Source organism: Anomaloglossus baeobatrachus, chromosome 4 (genome assembly GCF_048569485.1).
Source record: "Anomaloglossus baeobatrachus isolate aAnoBae1 chromosome 4, aAnoBae1.hap1, whole genome shotgun sequence".
In the NCBI taxonomy this organism is placed as follows: Eukaryota; Metazoa; Chordata; class Amphibia; order Anura; family Aromobatidae; genus Anomaloglossus; species Anomaloglossus baeobatrachus.
In genome coordinates this window covers 573,732,617-573,749,062 of record NC_134356.1, presented here as the reverse complement: position 1 = coordinate 573,749,062, position 16,446 = coordinate 573,732,617, and the positions used below count along the sequence as shown (strand labels likewise).

The following is a 16,446-nucleotide window of genomic DNA, read 5'->3' as shown; positions in this document are numbered from 1 at the left end:
TCACCCTAAAAAGTGACACCTGAAGGAAGTGTCGCGGGCGGAGGGGTGGGGAACGCCGCTCGTCTGGGATCGCTGATGCTCGGGTCCGGTGCTTCTGCTCCTCGGTGGCTAGAGTACGGGGCCGGACCCGGGGCTCGAGCAGCGCCTCCTCGCTCACGAGTGAAAACGGGAAGTTTTTGGTGGATGTTTGGGATGTCGGTCGTGACGCTACCCACGGGTTGTGGTGATGGTGGGCACCACCGCTGCTGGTGACGGGGGATCCCGGGAGCGATGGCGGAGAGCAGCTAAGGTGTTGACCCCTACGTGGGTAGGGACTGTTGGTCCCGGGGCCCCGGTTGGGGAGTAGGAAGGAGGTATAGGTGCAGGTGCCGAGGCGGGGAGGCAGCGTGGGCGCAGGTGCAACGTTGCAGTGCAGCGCGGTGCCGGATGGCACTGTTGTACTCACTCAGACACAGAAGGACAGAGTCTCTGGTAAACCAAACAGCTGGATGGACGAGGCCCACAGCCGGCTGTGGTGTTCTCACTCTCCCCGGGCAGGTTGATGGTGGCTGTCGTTTTCCTGCACCTGTGTAAGTGTATTTGACTCCTATGGCTTCCCACGGGTAGTCCGCTCCACGGCTTGTAAGTGTTAGGAGAGCCCGTTTGCCCGCAGGCGCTGGCCCTTGGATCTGTGGCCCTTGGATCTGTGGCCCTTGGCGATGGCACTTATCCGGACGGGTTGGGCTGTTGCCTTCTGACGGGACTTCGGTGGGAATGAACCCCTGAGGTCCAGACTGCAATCAGATAATTTGACCTTTACGGTGACTCCCAGCCTGGTCGGGGTCTGAGTACCCTGCCTTGGTGCTTGGCTTCAATCTGCTCCCTGGTTCGGTACCGGCGGGCCACCGCCCAACCCCGGTCCTACGGTTCCACTGACCTACACCAACTCCTGCAGACGGCCACCACTGTCTGCCGACCTTGCTGAACGTGCCTGGGCTCCAACCCAGACACCAACAGTTTTTACTCCTCTCACTTTCACTGTCTACCACCAACTCCTCTCTCTTTTCCCGCCTCCAGGCCTGTGAACTCCTCGGTGGGCGGGGTCAACCGCCTGGCTCCGCCCCACCTGGTGTGGACATCAAGTCTGGAGGGTGGCAACAAGGATTTGATTGACTGGTGTCACCTAACCAGGGGAGGGTGTGTGTGTGTGGTGTTAGTGTACTGTGACCCCTGGGGGTCCAGGGCGTCACAGAAGCCCAACAGCTCCAGCCAGTAATAAGGCCATAAAGCAATCCTCAATTTGCATTCAAACCTCCCAGATTGAAAGGCTTTGCTGTCATTCAGAATCTTGACAGCCTTGAACTCTCCTGCCCACTATTGGGCGGCTCTTCTTTAGGCAAACTGTGCATGATCGGAAGTTCAGAAGAATTGTACGTGAGCAGTCCTCTGAACTCCTGGACATGTGCAGTGTGCCTAATGAAATAGGAAAGCATCCACCCTGCTTCTTGTGTGTCGCACTGATGTTGACGAAATGCACATGCATGAGATTTCCAAGAGCTGGCAGTGACGGCGGCTTGTAGAAATTATATTATCTCCTCAGGGGCGTGATAACATGTAAACAACACTACTCTATCCTCCTCCTCCTGGACCTGTCTTCTGCCTTCGACACAGTAGACCATTCCCTCCTACTACAGATTCTCTCATCTCTGGGCATCACAGACTTGGCCCTATCTTGGATCTCCTCATACTTAACCGACCGAACTTTCAGCGTCTCCCATTCTCACACCACTTCCTCATCTCGCCCCCTATCTGTCGGTGTCCCTCAAGGCTCAGTTCTTGGACCCCTGCTGTTCTCCATCCACACCTTCGGCTTGGGACAGCTCATAGAGTCCCACGGCTTCCAGTATCATCTCTATGCCGATGACACACAGATCTACCTCTCTGGACCTGACATTACCTCTCTACTAACCAAAATACCACAATGTTTGTCTGCTATTTCATCCTTCTTCTCTGCACGATTCCTAAAACTTAACATGGACAAAACAGAGTTCATTGTCTTTCCTCCTCCTCACTCATCTCCTCCAACAAGCCTTTCCATCAAACTTGATGGTTGCTCACTCACCCCAGTCTCACAAGCTCGTTGCCTTGGAGTGACCCTCGACTCTGCTCTATCCTTCAAGCCACACATCCAAGCCCTCTTCACCTCATGCCGATTACAACTCAAAAATATCTCCCGGATTCGTGCTTTTCTTAACCAAGAATCTGCAAAAACATTAGTGCATGCCCTCATCATCTCCCGCCTCGACTACTGCAACCTCCTGCTCTCTGGCCTCCCTTCCAACACTCTTGCACCCCTCCAATCTATCCTAAACTCTGCAGCCCGCTTAATCCACCTCTCCCCTCGCTACTCCCCAGCCTCGCCACTCTGCCAATCCCTTCACTGGCTTCCCATCGCCCAACGACTCCAGTTCAAAACATTAACCATGACATACAAAGCCATGCACAACCTGTCTCCTCCCTACATCTGTGACCTAGTCTCCCAGTACCTACCTGCACGCAACCTTAGATCCTCACAAGATCTCCTTCTCTGCTCCTCTCTTATCTCCTCTTCCCACAATCGTGTACAAGATTTCTCCCGTGCATCCCCCATACTCTGGAACGCTCTACCTCAGCACATCAGACTCTCCCCTACCGTGGAAAGCTTCAAGAGGAACCTCAAGACCCACCTCTTCCAACAAGCCTACAACCTACAATAGCCCTCAGCCCAGTAGACCACTGCGCAACCAGCTCTGTCCTCACCTATTGTACCATCACCCATTCCCTGTAGACTGTGAGCCCTCGCGGGCAGGGTCCTCTCTCCTCCTATACCAGTCTGTCTTGTACTGTTAATGATTGTTGTACGTATACCCTCTTTCACTTGTAAAGCGCCATGGAATAAATGGCGCTATAATAATAAATAATAATAATAATAATAACAAGGCCAACTAGATAGGGTGACTAATGCCCCTTCAACTAGTCTCAAAACTAATTAGCATAGGGACAGCAAGGTTTATAAATTGTTTTTTAATACAGTCTTATTAGTGAACAGTGTTATACAGGGCTGGTTAGGAAGGGAATTTGGGCATACAGGTGTGAATGCTGCTGGGTTGGAGGGCAAAGGGGACCTGACAGGTTCCATTTAAAATGAGACAACTAAGATGCAATTGAAGTGTAGACTTTTAGGTTTCATTAAAGAGGTTGATCCAAAATATCCTGTAGAACTGAGGATCGAACCAGTTTTCTACAAAACCTCCTCACTTCAGGGGCTCAAATTTAATAGGAGAAATTAACTTTTCCAAGAATAAAATGTTACACTTTTTAATACTTTGTAGAGAATCCTTTGCAGGCAAGTACGGCCTGAAGTCTGAAAGCCATGGCCGTCACCAAACGCTGGTGTCATGATCCAGGCCGACTTTTCCCTGCTGCTGGTTACACCCAGCTCTGGCCTAGTCATGTCTGGGGTAGTTAACCCCTTGCCTTGTTCTGAATCCCAGGACGCTATATATTGCCTCTCTACCTATGGCTCAGTGCCAGTGATATTTCTGCCTTGCAGCTTGTATACTGGTTCTGGTGAGTGTTCCCGATCTGTCCTATCTCCCTGCTACTGTGTCCTGACTTTGGTCCTCCCATGTTCGTCTGCTTGACCCAGCCCCTGATTTCCTTCTCCTGTCTGATGTTGGTGTTTCCCTCTGCATATCTGATCTCCCGGCTTCTGACTCGGTTCTGTTTTCTGACTTTGATATTGATCCTTCCTTTGCAGTGACTCGACATTCCTGGCTAGACTCTAACTGTTTAACTACTCTATTGCCCCCTGGTGGTTCACCTGTTTACTGCCTGCTGAAGTTACTCTGCTGTACTTCAGCTGCCTTTCTGTTACAGTGTTTCCTTGTCTCTCCTTCACTACTCTGCTGACGCTTAGTGGGGACTACGCTGTACTACGTCTTACTAGCCTTTGTACAGAGTGACAGCTGGGTTTCCTTCTTTGTGAGGCTTTGCCAGGCTTTTACTGCAGCTGATCCAGTTGTTACTAGTTTGTGGATCTTTCTGCGTTAAAGTTTTGCCTTAAGCACGTAAAATGCATGCTCGATGGGGTTGAGATCTGGTGATTGACTTAGCCATTGCAGAATATCCCATTTCTTTGCCTTAAGGCACCAATTTTTTATTTTATTTTTTATATGTTTTGGTTCATTATCTATCTGTACTGTGAAGCCCCCTCCAATCATCCTTGCTGCATTTGGTTCAGTCTGAGTAGAAATTATAGCCCTTCAGAATTCATCCGGCTGCTTCTGTCTTCAGTCACATCATCAGTAAACACTAGTGACCCAAGGCCATTGGAAGCCATGCATGCCCAGCCATCACACTGCCTCCACCATGTTTTACAGAGGATGTGCTGAACTTTAGATCATGAGCTGTGCCAAGCCTTCTCCATACTTTCCACTTCCCATCATTCTGGTACAGGTTGATCTTAGTTTCTTCTGTCCAGAGAATGCTTAAGGGTATGTGCGCACGTTGCTTTTTACCTGCTTTTTACCTGCTTTTTTGCTGCTTTTTCTTCTGCGCTGTTTAATCGCAAAATGGATGTGTTCTTCTATTCAAGCAAAGTCTATGGGAATTTGGGTTTCTTGTTCACACTATGTTGTTCAAAATGCTGCCTTTTTGTGGCAGAACTTTGGTCAAAAACTCAGCTTTTCAAAGAAGCAACATGTCAATTGTTTTTGCCATTTGGGTTTTGCACTGCAAAGCTGAGTTTTTGACCAAAGTTCTGCCACAAAAAGGCAGCATTTTGAACAACATAGTGTGAACAAGAAACCCAAATTCCCATAGACTTTGCTTGAATAGAAGAACACATCCATTTTGGCATTAAACAGCGCAGAAGAAAAAGCAGCAAAAAATCAGGTAAAAAGCAGGTAAAAAGCAACGTGCGCACATACCCTTAAAAGAACTGGGCAGCTTCTTTAGATATTTTTTTGGGGGGGAAATTCTAATCTGGCCTTTCTATTTTTAAGACTGATTAATTGTTTGCATCTAATGGTGTATTTGCTCTTATGAAGTATTTTCTTTATGGTAGCCTTAGATACTGAAGCACCTATTTCCTGGAGAGTGTTCTTCACTTGGGTGGATGTTGTGAAGGGGTTTTTATTTACCATGGAAAGGATTCTGTGATCATCCACCACTGTGTCTACTGTGGATGTCTAGGCCTTTATGAGTTCCCAAGCTCACCACTGCACTCTTTTTTTTTTGCAGAATATGCCAAACTGTTCATTGACCACTCCTACCATTTCTGCTATCGCTGTGATGGATTTTATTGTTTTTTTTCCAGCCTAATGATGGTTTGTTTCTCTTCTATTTAGAGCTCCTTTGACCGCATGTTGTGGGTTAACAGCAAAAGCCTTTAAATGCAAATGCCACACCTGGAATCAGCTCCAGACCTTTTATCTGTTTAAATAATGATGGATTAATGAGGGAAATGCCCATGCAGTCCACTAAAGAGCTTTTGAGATAATTGTCTAATTACCTTTGGTCCTTTGAAAAACAAGGCAGCTACAAATTAAAGAGCTATAATTACTCCAATTAGGATGTGAATAACCTCACATTAAAAGCAGAGAGTCTGCAATTTAAGCCCATAGTGATTGTAAAACTGTATACTGAATATGTTTTAGAAAACTGCAAAAATGCCAAAACTTGTGTCACTGTCCTAATATTGATGGACCTAACTGTATATTGTCCATCCCTACACTTTACCATATCCCACTTGGATAGGAGGTTGCAATTTAATTGTTTGCCTCAAGCATCTAAATGGCCTAATGCTGACTTGTGTTCCTCTAGAAAAAACAAAGAAGACTGCAAAATAGATTGATATTACTAGGGTTTATTATTTCAGCATTTTACCCAGAAGCCTTGGAATATTTATTACATTTGGATAGTATGTCAAGCTGCCTATTGACTGGTTAGTAACCAAATTAAGATGTAACAGAGGCATAGCTGGGAGGCAGTGAGCCCCGGACGCTTAGTGACAGAGGGGCTCTATAACAAGACGCTTTCCCTCTGTTACAGTATGGACAGTGTATTTTAACAAACCTTTTCTAGAGTGAAGAAAAGGCTATCAGAGACCCTGCCAGTCGGCTGTAAAGATGTGGCATCGTTTTAAAGGGGTTTTCCAATTTATACAATCCCAAATTGCCATTCCCCCTATAAGAGTCCAGAAACGTCTTACAACCAGAAGTGCATTAATTGTCACGGGTGTGTCACGTGTGACAGACAGTCATGTGGTTTCTGGCCACCGAAGGTCACAGAATCTGGCTGAGCAGAATGCTCCCTGACTTTCCATTGTTCCTCCTGTCAGTATTCACTGGTATAGATAGCTTCCTGCTGGATTCAGCTCTCTCCCTTTTGGACTTGAAAACAGAGAGTAGTGGAGGAAGGGTCTAATATCCGCGCCAAGGACTCAATGGCTCCAATGAAGAGATTAATGCTTCTTTTAATATCATGCACAGGTCTATGCGTTTAATTAATCTCTTCATTGGAGCCATTGAGTCCTTGGCGCGGATATTAGACCCTTCCTCCACTACTCTCTGTTATCAGCTTTCCTGGGGCTGCTGCCTTGGACCCGGATTCTTACATGCTTATATAGTGGTTGTGACTGGCACAACCAACAGAGGTGAGTGTGACACCCCATTTTTACCCCCTTCCATTGTTGGGGTAAGACCCTATTGCGCTTTGTTTTTCCACAGTTTCTGATCCCTTTTGGATTTAGCAGGAGCTCGACTTCCACCCAGCTAAAGATTATCAGTACTCCCTTAGTGTTTAAATACCTCTTCCTTCCTTTGGACTGTGCTGGTGATATTTTCAGTTCCTTCAAGCCGAGGTTGCAAACAGGTGGCTTGTACTCCTCTGTGGTATCGTTGCTGAAAGCTCTGCTGAACTCCTACCTGAGTCATCTAATGATAAGTAGTTCATGCTTTCCCCCCTGTGTCTTGTACAGTTGTTTACTGGGGTTGACAAAAAGCTCATCCCATCCGTTTCCTATTTAGGGCCCAGCACTAGGGATACCCAGGGTCAGGTATCCAGGTTGGCACATAGGTGCAGAACCTATCTAGGGTGGTGAGGGACCCAAGGGATCAGCAGTTGGTTTGGTCAGGGGGTCACCATCTTCCCTCTCCCTAGACACAGGATTTCCCTGCCCTTTCGCCGTGCGCTTAGTACTTTCCGTTCCTAGCGTGACATCAATCAGATGTAGCAGCTTATTCAATAAAAGCATCATAACATGATAGAAGTGCCCACAATATTATTGGTGGATGCCCATACAATCTGGTACCATCCCTGAAGAAGTGTTGGCTTCAGCTAATAGCAGATCGTTCTCCCTAGGCTACATTCCCACGATCAGTGTTTGTTGAGTTTTTGACGCTGTAGGTTTGTTGCACCTTTTTTACTTGTGTTTTTAGTTTATTTTCAGTGTGTTTTTGACACAGTGTATTCAACGCATTTTTGACGCTGTGGTTTTTGTCTCTGGTCCGTCAAGTTTTAAATAGATCTGCTCTGTTCTTAAACTTTCTGGTAATGACATTCTTACATGAAGATTCCAAGCGTTTTTGATGAGTTTCTGCTATGCACTAAAAAAGAGGTGCATTTTTTTACTTGAGGATTTTCTGGATTCAATGCAAGTCTATGGGGAAAGCTCAGCGTACCCGCAAGAGAAATTGACATTCTGTGGCTTGGAAAAACGCACCACAGATCAGTTCACGCAGCGCACTAGAAATCCCATCCACTTTGCTTCTACGGTTTTTGAAGCAACGACAATATGTAGCTCCAAAAACGCAATAACACCGATCGGGAGTACGTACTCTATATGGAAGCGAAACTGCTGCCAGATAACACACTACTATATGATCATTGCATTACATACATATCCCACAATTATACCTTAGTAGCTGGGAGATCGCTGCAACTGGAGTACTGGGACGTCCCTAGGTGTACACAATAATGACATTACAGGTGATGTGTACAAACAAAATGATGTAACACGGACTCCAAGTACACACACACACACACACACACTTACACACACACACACACACACACAATATATATACCAGTATATTCTATATACAGAACAGGACAATTGCACTTACTAATTTAATACAAAATTCCACCACATCTTACCAAGTCTAAAGGGTGCTTTACACGCTGCGACATCGCTAGCGATAGCACCCGCCCAAGTCGTTCGTGCGACATGTGATGATCGCTGCCGTAGCGAACAATATCGCTACGGCAGCGTCACACACACATACCTTTTCAGCGACGTCGCTGTGACCGCCGAACAATCCCTCCTTCAAGGGGGCGGTTCGTTCGGCGTCACAGCGACGTCACAAAACGGCCGCCCAATAGAAGAGAAGGGGAGTAGATGAGCGGCCGGAACATGCCGCCCACCACCTACCTTCCTCATTGCCGGTGGACGCAGGTAGGATGATGTTCGTCATTCCTGCGGTGTCACACACAGCGATGTGTGCTGCCCCAGGAACGAAGAACAACCTACGGCATGAAACACCAACGACATTATGATTTGGAGCGACGTGTCAACGATCAACGATTTTTGCAGTTTTTGCGATCGTTGATCGTCACTCCTAGCTGTCACACGCTGCAATGTTGCTAACGGCGCCGGATGTGCGTCACAAACACCGTGACCCCGACGATATATCGTTAGCGATGTCGCAGCGTGTAAAGCACCCTTTAGTCCACTAGAACATGCCGATTCATCACCGCATGGAACATTTTATGTGTTTGGAAAGTCCACAGCTGGGTTTACACACAAAAATGTGCGCTGTGATGAGATTAATCTAATTACACACACAGATCGGAACAATATATGCACAAAAAATATGGTTGAAAAAAATAAAAAATGCAACATTTTTGGAACCCAGTTTAGAAGAACATCCTCAGATTTTATCAAAATGAAACAACACTGTATAATTGTTCCATAAGTTTGCTGTCTCCCAGTATAAATGACATTTCTAAGCTATCGATTCAGAGCAAAGCCAGGTTTTCTGCAGGCAATGATAGCTGATAGGGTTAAGTGAGTACAATCCCTAGCAATGTGTGGGCAGAGCCATTATGTACAAGGAGACCCTGCTCCGCTTAACCCTTTCTGAACACAGGAGCGGACGCATACAGAAGAACAATATATAGACCCTTTGCAGTCCAATAGCTCATCATAAGCACAATTCTACCTGCGTTGGAAGTGGTAGTGGCCCCCTGACCTCTTGGACCCCTGGGTTCCATCAATGGTCAATCAATTTACTACTCCTCATTATTCCATTTGGCTTCTCTTATTATTAATACCCCATACTGTACAGTCTGATTCTTGGCATAAGAGCTGACACTCCAAGCATCCTGCAGGAGGAATCAATAGAAACTTTACCAAAATACTGACCTGAAATCAGAGAGGTGACTTCTTGCACAGCCCAGCAGAGAAGAAGGAGACAGGGCTGCATCTTGGGGCTGCAGGTAGGTGAGTTTATCTGTGCAGATTTGGGGGCAGCATGCTAGTGTAGTGGTCCTAGAGGCAGGGGGGCTCCAGTATACTGAGATAGTGAGTGTCTGCAGGAATGTGTCCTTTGTGATCTACTTATACATGTGCTCTTTGTTAGTGTGATGTGCAGGCTGGTGCTTGGAGTGGACACTAGGATGGATCATTTCTTGCTATGTCCCTGTCTCTTGGAGCCATCCATCAGGGTATCTGCTCTGTCCTCTAGTGACACAATCTATCCACATCCAGGAGATTCTCCAACTCTTTTGTCTCTTGTCATCTGTTTCTTGTCTAGGTTCTCAAGTTCACAGACCCTCCCCTGCACCCAGTCTCCCTCCCCTGCACCCAGTCTCCCTCCTCCTGCACTGCCTCCTCTCCCTTGTCCTTCCCACACTCTCTTTGCTTTCCTTGTCTTTCATCTGTCCCTTTCCACCGCCCCCTTTTCATCCTACAATCCTTATGAAGTGGTTACTATTACTAGCACTTTTTTAAAATCATGCATTACTTTATTTTTATTTATTTTTTTTTTTTTATTTGTTGTGCTAATTGGAAATACCTCCAACTCATTAATATGAACATCTACTCACTTGCTGATTTTCCTATTGTTTTATTGTTTAGAATGGTCAGTCCATCCAGACTATGACAGATGCTCCAGGCTTGAGCTGTGCTGCCATCTGGTGGTGACTTCTGACTTTTGCATGTGAGCTAAAACTATTGCAATCTTTTGGTCTGCGCTATATAGTGTACTTACCAGTGCCAATTTAATGAAATTATACATACAATCACATTTTTAAAGAGAATATTCACATACTGCTTTAGTACTGCACAAAAGATGGAATGAGCTACATTTTTCAAGCCTAAATTACTGTGTAATTGGTTAATATTTTGATCCTATAACATTATGACTGTTAGGGTACACTTACACGAGCATATGACTCGGACGAGTGAAAATCTCACATTGCACTCGGACCAATGTTATTCAATGAGGGAGAGCAAATGGTCAGCTTTTTTGTGATCCAGATCTGGATGAGCAAAAAGTCGCAGCATGCTGCGATTATCTGCGAGAGACGTGTTACTCACACCCATACAAGTCTATGGGTGCGTGTGAAACATCGGACTGCACTCGGATGACCTCCAAGTTCAGTGTGATAATCGCATCAGCTGACAGTGGAAGAGATTAATCCCTCCCTCTCCTCCGCAGCTGTGATCCGATCGGATCACAGTTGCATGACACTTGGCTCACGCTGGCAGCAGATCATGAGCCAAGTGTCATTAGCATATTGCATCTGATGCTCTCACATTGGATGCCATACGATCGTGTGAATCCAGCCTTAGGTCATTGTTGTAGCTATAGAATTTTCAATGCGTGTGATCACGTGCAGACCCTAGTCTCTAATTGGGCCAACTTTGCTGCAACATAAAAGGACAGCAGTGCTACACACGATCTCTGATGGTGGGAGGTTCTGTTCAATTTCTATGAGTGACGCAAGATCAGGGGTGGACATACCACTGGTGCAACATTAGTAAAGTGTCCCCTTACCTCTAAAGCAAGTGGAATTGAGCATTATGATGAGCTATTGGGCTGCAAAGGGTGCATATATTGTTCTTGCACAGGGGCCTCTTCTTTCTGTGTACGCCATTGGCCAGATGTATACACTAGCAGTGAATTTGCCCTCCCCTTGCTGCACTTCCAAGGTGTTGTCCACCCTTGGGGACAATTTTTTTATTTTGTAAAGGGAACTTGTTACTATGAAAATGCAGTCCATTCTGCAAGCAGCATCTTATAGAGCAGAGGGAGCGAAGCAGGTTGATATTTAGTTTTGTGAGAAAAAATTCAGTATAGTTTTTTTTTTTCATCATTTAATCTTCTGCTCTCTTAGGAATTTTGAGTCCAGTGGGCGGTCCTATCAGTGACTGACAGCTGTTCCTGTATGCACACTTATACAGGGAAGTTGTCACGATTCAGTTTGGACTCTGCTGTTGCAGAGTTGTATTTGTCACCTGTTCCTGCGGTCGGTGTTTCCCTGCTCTAGGCCGGTGGGAGGAGCCTATCCTTCCACGCCTCATTCCCGGGATCACGCCAGTTTATTAGGATGTCTTCTCCATCGGTTTAGCGCCAGTTATAGCCCTGCTGTCCAGAGTGCGCACCTGGTTGATGTGAGTTGTCTTAATTCTGTCTGCTACCTTGTCCGACCTCCCTGACTCTCATCCTCCCCGTTTCGTCTGACCTCCCTGACTCCCATCCTCCCCATTTAGTCCGGTCTTCCTGACTCCCATCCTCCCCGTCTTGTCTTGGCTTTAGGTCTTCCTCTCCTGCTCGCTGTTTGTTGTTCTGTAACGGGGTGCCAGGGGTGCCTCCGGCCTTGTAGTCGTGGCCCTTGCTGACAGGCTTACCCCTGGCTCCGCCGTCACTATCGGGACGGGAGATGTCTTGGTGGGGCAGAGTGTGGTGGTGCAGGTGTTGTCCGGCGCACAAATACTCTTCAGGCATGGTTCAATGCAAATAACAAACATGTTTTATTCTTCGCAAGTCTCCACACGTGGCAGTAATAAAACACAGTGCTGTGGCGCTTCCTTTAGCTGAGGGAAAGCCTGCCCTAGCGTCCCCTCAAGTGGGTGACTTGCCTGACTACTCCTCTTCGCCCGGCTCCCACTTCTGGCTACCCACAGCCCGGACCCACACCGGGACTGCTTCACCCTACGAGGTTCCGCCCGCTCCTTTTCTCTCCGGCTTCCCTGTTCTTCCAGCTCCCTTCTTTCTTTCTTTCTTTCTGCCCACTCAGCTCCACACTCTGCCCCTGGCTGTTTCTTCTCTCCCGTCCCGGACACAACTGCCTTCAGCACACACTTCCTTTCCCCCTAAGCTGCCGGCTCCTCCTCCCTCCTCTACAGTTTCTATGGGGACAGCATTAACCACTTCAGAGAAAACCTGTGCTTCCTTGTAAGGGGTCTGCCCACCCCTTACATACCTCCCCTCTTTAAGCCTAAGCCTCCCGGCAAGGCACAAATCTAAAATCACATTTTAAAACTAAACAAAGTCATTTTAATGAAACTGCGAACATGTTCACCTGAGGGCACCCGCAAGGGCACACCAGTCCAGCGCCCGGAGTTCCTCCTGGAAGCTCCCGGTCTTAGTCGTGCCCGGAGGCCGTCGGCAGGCACTCCCGGTCTTAGTGGGGTTTCTGCCCGGAGGCTTTTGCAGCACTCCCGGTCTTAGACGTTAGCTGGCAGGAACACAACTCGGCAAAAATCTTCTTAACGACGCGGAGGGAGCCCCTGGCTCAGTCCAGCATCAGGCTCTCTTCCGGGCTCAGCAACTTGAACGGTTACAAACAACACACCTTCTTCCGGCTCAAAACAACGCCGGTGTTGAACAAAAACAGGCCCGCTATCTTCCGGTCTTGAAAAGTCACTCCGGATGATATGCACGTTGCCATTCGGCTCGTTGGGCCTGCACGTACTCCGACAGGGACTGTCCGGGCAACCGGCGCAGCCTCCGGAAGGGCTCGTAGTTGGCGGGTTGCTCCAACGTCTCGGGTGGGAGAGTTCAGCTAGCACCGGTCTTTGCTGCGACCGCCGCCGGTATTGGCATTCCTCCCACTCGATTTCCTGTTGCCACTGTGCGGCCTCTTGTGTAGTGGGCCGCTCCGGTCCTCCTGGCACAGCCGGTAGGTTAAGGGTGGGTCCTTCCGCAGCCGCAGTCTGCTTCGGGCATCCTCTGCCCAGGCTAGTCGCTACTAGTGCGGCTACCGCAGCTTGCTGTCTTCCTGGAGTCTCCATCTTGCTCGGAGTCAGCGTTTCTGGTAATGGCGTCGGGGTCAGTGGAGATGCTGGAGGAAGTGGAGGCGGGCTTACTTTTCCCGCTCTTGGGTATACTCCACCCCCAGTCTCACACATCAGGTCGACCCCTACGCGGCGGTTCTTCTTTTTCTCTGGAACACCGCCCACTTCACATATCTTCCTTCGTGCCCTGGGACCGGCACCTCCCCTCTTTGGGCAGAGTACTCCGAACTTCTTTTTCGGCACCGGCCAGCCCCAGGCTCTTCTTTTGGCGCCAATTTTTCGCGCGCTTTCTGTTTCTTCACAGACGACGGCCACCTTGCCGCCATCTTGTGCCCGGTCCAACGCCTCAGGCACTGTTTCTTCTTCCCACCATGGGACTGGAAATCTTCGCTGAAAGTCCGGATCAGGGGCCCTTGGTACCACTTGGTCTCCATCTTCTTGGAGCGGGTCCCCTTGCATACGATCCGGATCCTGCCGACTACGCCAAATGTAACGGGGTGCCAGGGGTGCCTCCGGCCTTGTAGTCGTGGCCCTTGCTATCAGGCTTACCCCTGGCTCCGCCGTCACTATCGGGACGGGAGATGTCTTGGTCGGGCAGAGTGTGGTGGTGCAGGTGTTGTCCGGCGCACAAATACTCTTCAGGCATGGTTCAATGCAAATAACAAACATGTTTTATTCTTCGCAAGTGTCCACACGTGGCAGTAATAAAACACAGTGCTGTGGCGCTTCCTTTAGCTGAGGGAAAGCCTGCCCTAGCGTCCCCTCAAGTGGGTGACTTGCCTGACTACTCCTCTTCGCCCGGCTCCCACTTCTGGCTACCCACAGCCCGGACCCATACCGGGACTGCTTCACCCTACGAGGTTCCGCCCGCTCCTTTTCTCTCCGGCTTCCCTGTTCTTCCAGCTCCCTTCTTTCTTTCTTTCTTTCTGCCCACTCAGCTCCACACTCTGCCCCTGGCTGTTTCTTCTCTCCCGTCCCGGACACAACTGCCTTCAGCACACACTTCCTTTCCCCCTAAGCTGCCGGCTCCTCCTCCCTCCTCTACAGTTTCTATGGGGACAGCATTAACCACTTCAGAGAAAACCTGTGCTTCCTTGTAAGGGGTCTGCCCACCCCTTACAGTTCTGTCCCTGCGCCTTCCTCCTACTGCTTGCTCTTCCAGTTCCCAACCTCTGGCTCTCCCCTGACTCTGACTCCACCTACTCCCTTGTACTGCGTGACCTCCTGGCTCTGACCCTGCTTGTACAACTTTTCTGTTGAATCATTTGGTGATTTACTTCTGTGACACTTTGTGGCTTCATTGTCCTATTACACACACCACAGTTCCGGCTCCCCCTAGTGGTGACTTTACAGAAGGCTGTCAATCACTGATATGACCACCACCTGAACACACATTCCCAGAGGATCGCAACCTTGACCCAAAATCCCAGAAAAAAACCCCAGATGTTTAAGTGATGAAAACACAGGTTTTACTGAATCTTTTCTCACAAAACTATATATCAATCTGCTCCACTCTCCCTGCTCTATAGCCTGATGTTGTCAGATTGGACTGCATTTTTCTGGTGCAGCTTCCCTTTAAATTATGTGTGCCAAATTATTTTAGCAGTTGATTTCTTTAACCGTTTTGCACTGTTCGCCTTCTGCGGTCTCTGCTGTGCACTGATTATTGCTTGCTACAAATTGAGAATCCATTGGTGCGATTATCCTGACAGTCTGCTGGGGAGTGTGTAACTCTTGATTGTTTTCGTCCGGAGCTCCTCTAGGCTAATTTATCACCACAGACCACATCAAAGTTGAATGTTTCGAGGCAATAAAACGCCTGTAGAAGCCAAATGGTGTAAAAAATGTTATTGAAACTAATCTGCCAAAATTTGTTTTGTCCTAAAAACATGGTTTTTAGAAAAACAAATTGCCCCCAGGGTGAAGAACCCTTTAAGGCTGGAGTCACACTTGTAATAGACTTGTGCGAGTCTCTCATTGCATCACCCAACATGGCCGCACACTCTCCTGACAGGAGCGGGTCGGCTGCATGTATTTCTATGCAGCTGGAACGCTCCTGTCAGGAGAGTGTGCGGCCCTGCCGGGTGATGCGATGTGAGACTCGCACAAGTCTCTTGCAAGTGTGACTCCAGACTAAAGCGGGCTTTACACGCTACGACATCGCTAATGCGGAGTTGTTGGGGTCACGGAATTCGTGACGCACAACCGGCCGCATTAGCGATGCCGTTGCGTGTGACATCGATTAGCGATTTTGCATCGTTGCAAAACAGTGCGAAATCGCTAATCGGCGACACGGGGGTCCATTCCCAATTATCGTTACTTCAGCAGTAACGAGGTTGTTCGTCGTTCCTGCGGCAGCACACATCGCTGCGTGTGACGCCGCAGGAGCGAGGAAACTCTCCCTACCTGCCTCCCGGCCGCTATGCGGAAGGAAGGAGGTGGGCGGGATGTTACGTCCCGCTCATCTCCGCCCCTCCGCTGCGATTGGGCGGCGGTTCAGTGACGTTTCAGTGACGTCGCTGTGACGCCGCATGGACCGCCCCCTTAGAAAGGAGGCGGTTCGCCCGTCACAGCGACGTCGCCGGACAGGTAAGTATGTGTGACGGCTGTGGGCGATGTTGTGCGGCACGGGCAGCGATATGCCCGTGTCGCGCAACAGATGGGGGCGGGTACCCACACTAGCGATATCGGGACCGATATCGCAGTGTGTAAAGTAGCCTTAAGGCAAATTCACATGTAGTTTTAGGCCACGTGCACACATTGCATATCTGGTTAGTTTTTACCTCAGTATTTGTAGCCAAAACCAGGAGTGGGTGAAAAATACAGAAGTGGTGACATGTTTCTATTATACTTTTCCACTGTTCCTCTTATGGTTTTGGCTACAAATACTGAGGTAAAAAACTCACCAAATACTCATCATGTGAACGTGGCCTAAAAGCAGATTTTCTCTCCTAAGGAATATTATTTTGGGGTAAAAATACTGTGCAGGAACTTGATCTTTTAATACCTAAACATCACTGTATTTCTTTTCCCATCACTAAAGTTTATGACCATGTGTGGCGCCCTGGACAAGCCAGGGGCCACAGATAACAACACCTCCACACCCCACACTCCCGGTCAGG

The 16,446-nt window shown here is 48.4% G+C and overlaps 1 protein-coding gene across 2 annotated transcripts in view; it reads right to left on the bottom strand.

The window, feature by feature from the left end:
* The window catches only part of ADAMTS7 (ADAM metallopeptidase with thrombospondin type 1 motif 7), a 180,598-nt gene extending 170,773 nt beyond the window's left edge, over nucleotides 1–9,825 (bottom strand). For both annotated transcript variants that reach the window (XM_075346093.1, XM_075346094.1), the window contains exon 1: nucleotides 9,446–9,825. In XM_075346093.1, the coding sequence (XP_075202208.1) occupies nucleotides 9,446–9,506 (61 nt within the window). In that variant the 5' untranslated portion in view covers nucleotides 9,507–9,825. The remainder of the gene's footprint in view (nucleotides 1–9,445) is intronic.
* Nucleotides 9,826–16,446: the final 6,621 nt, after the last annotated feature.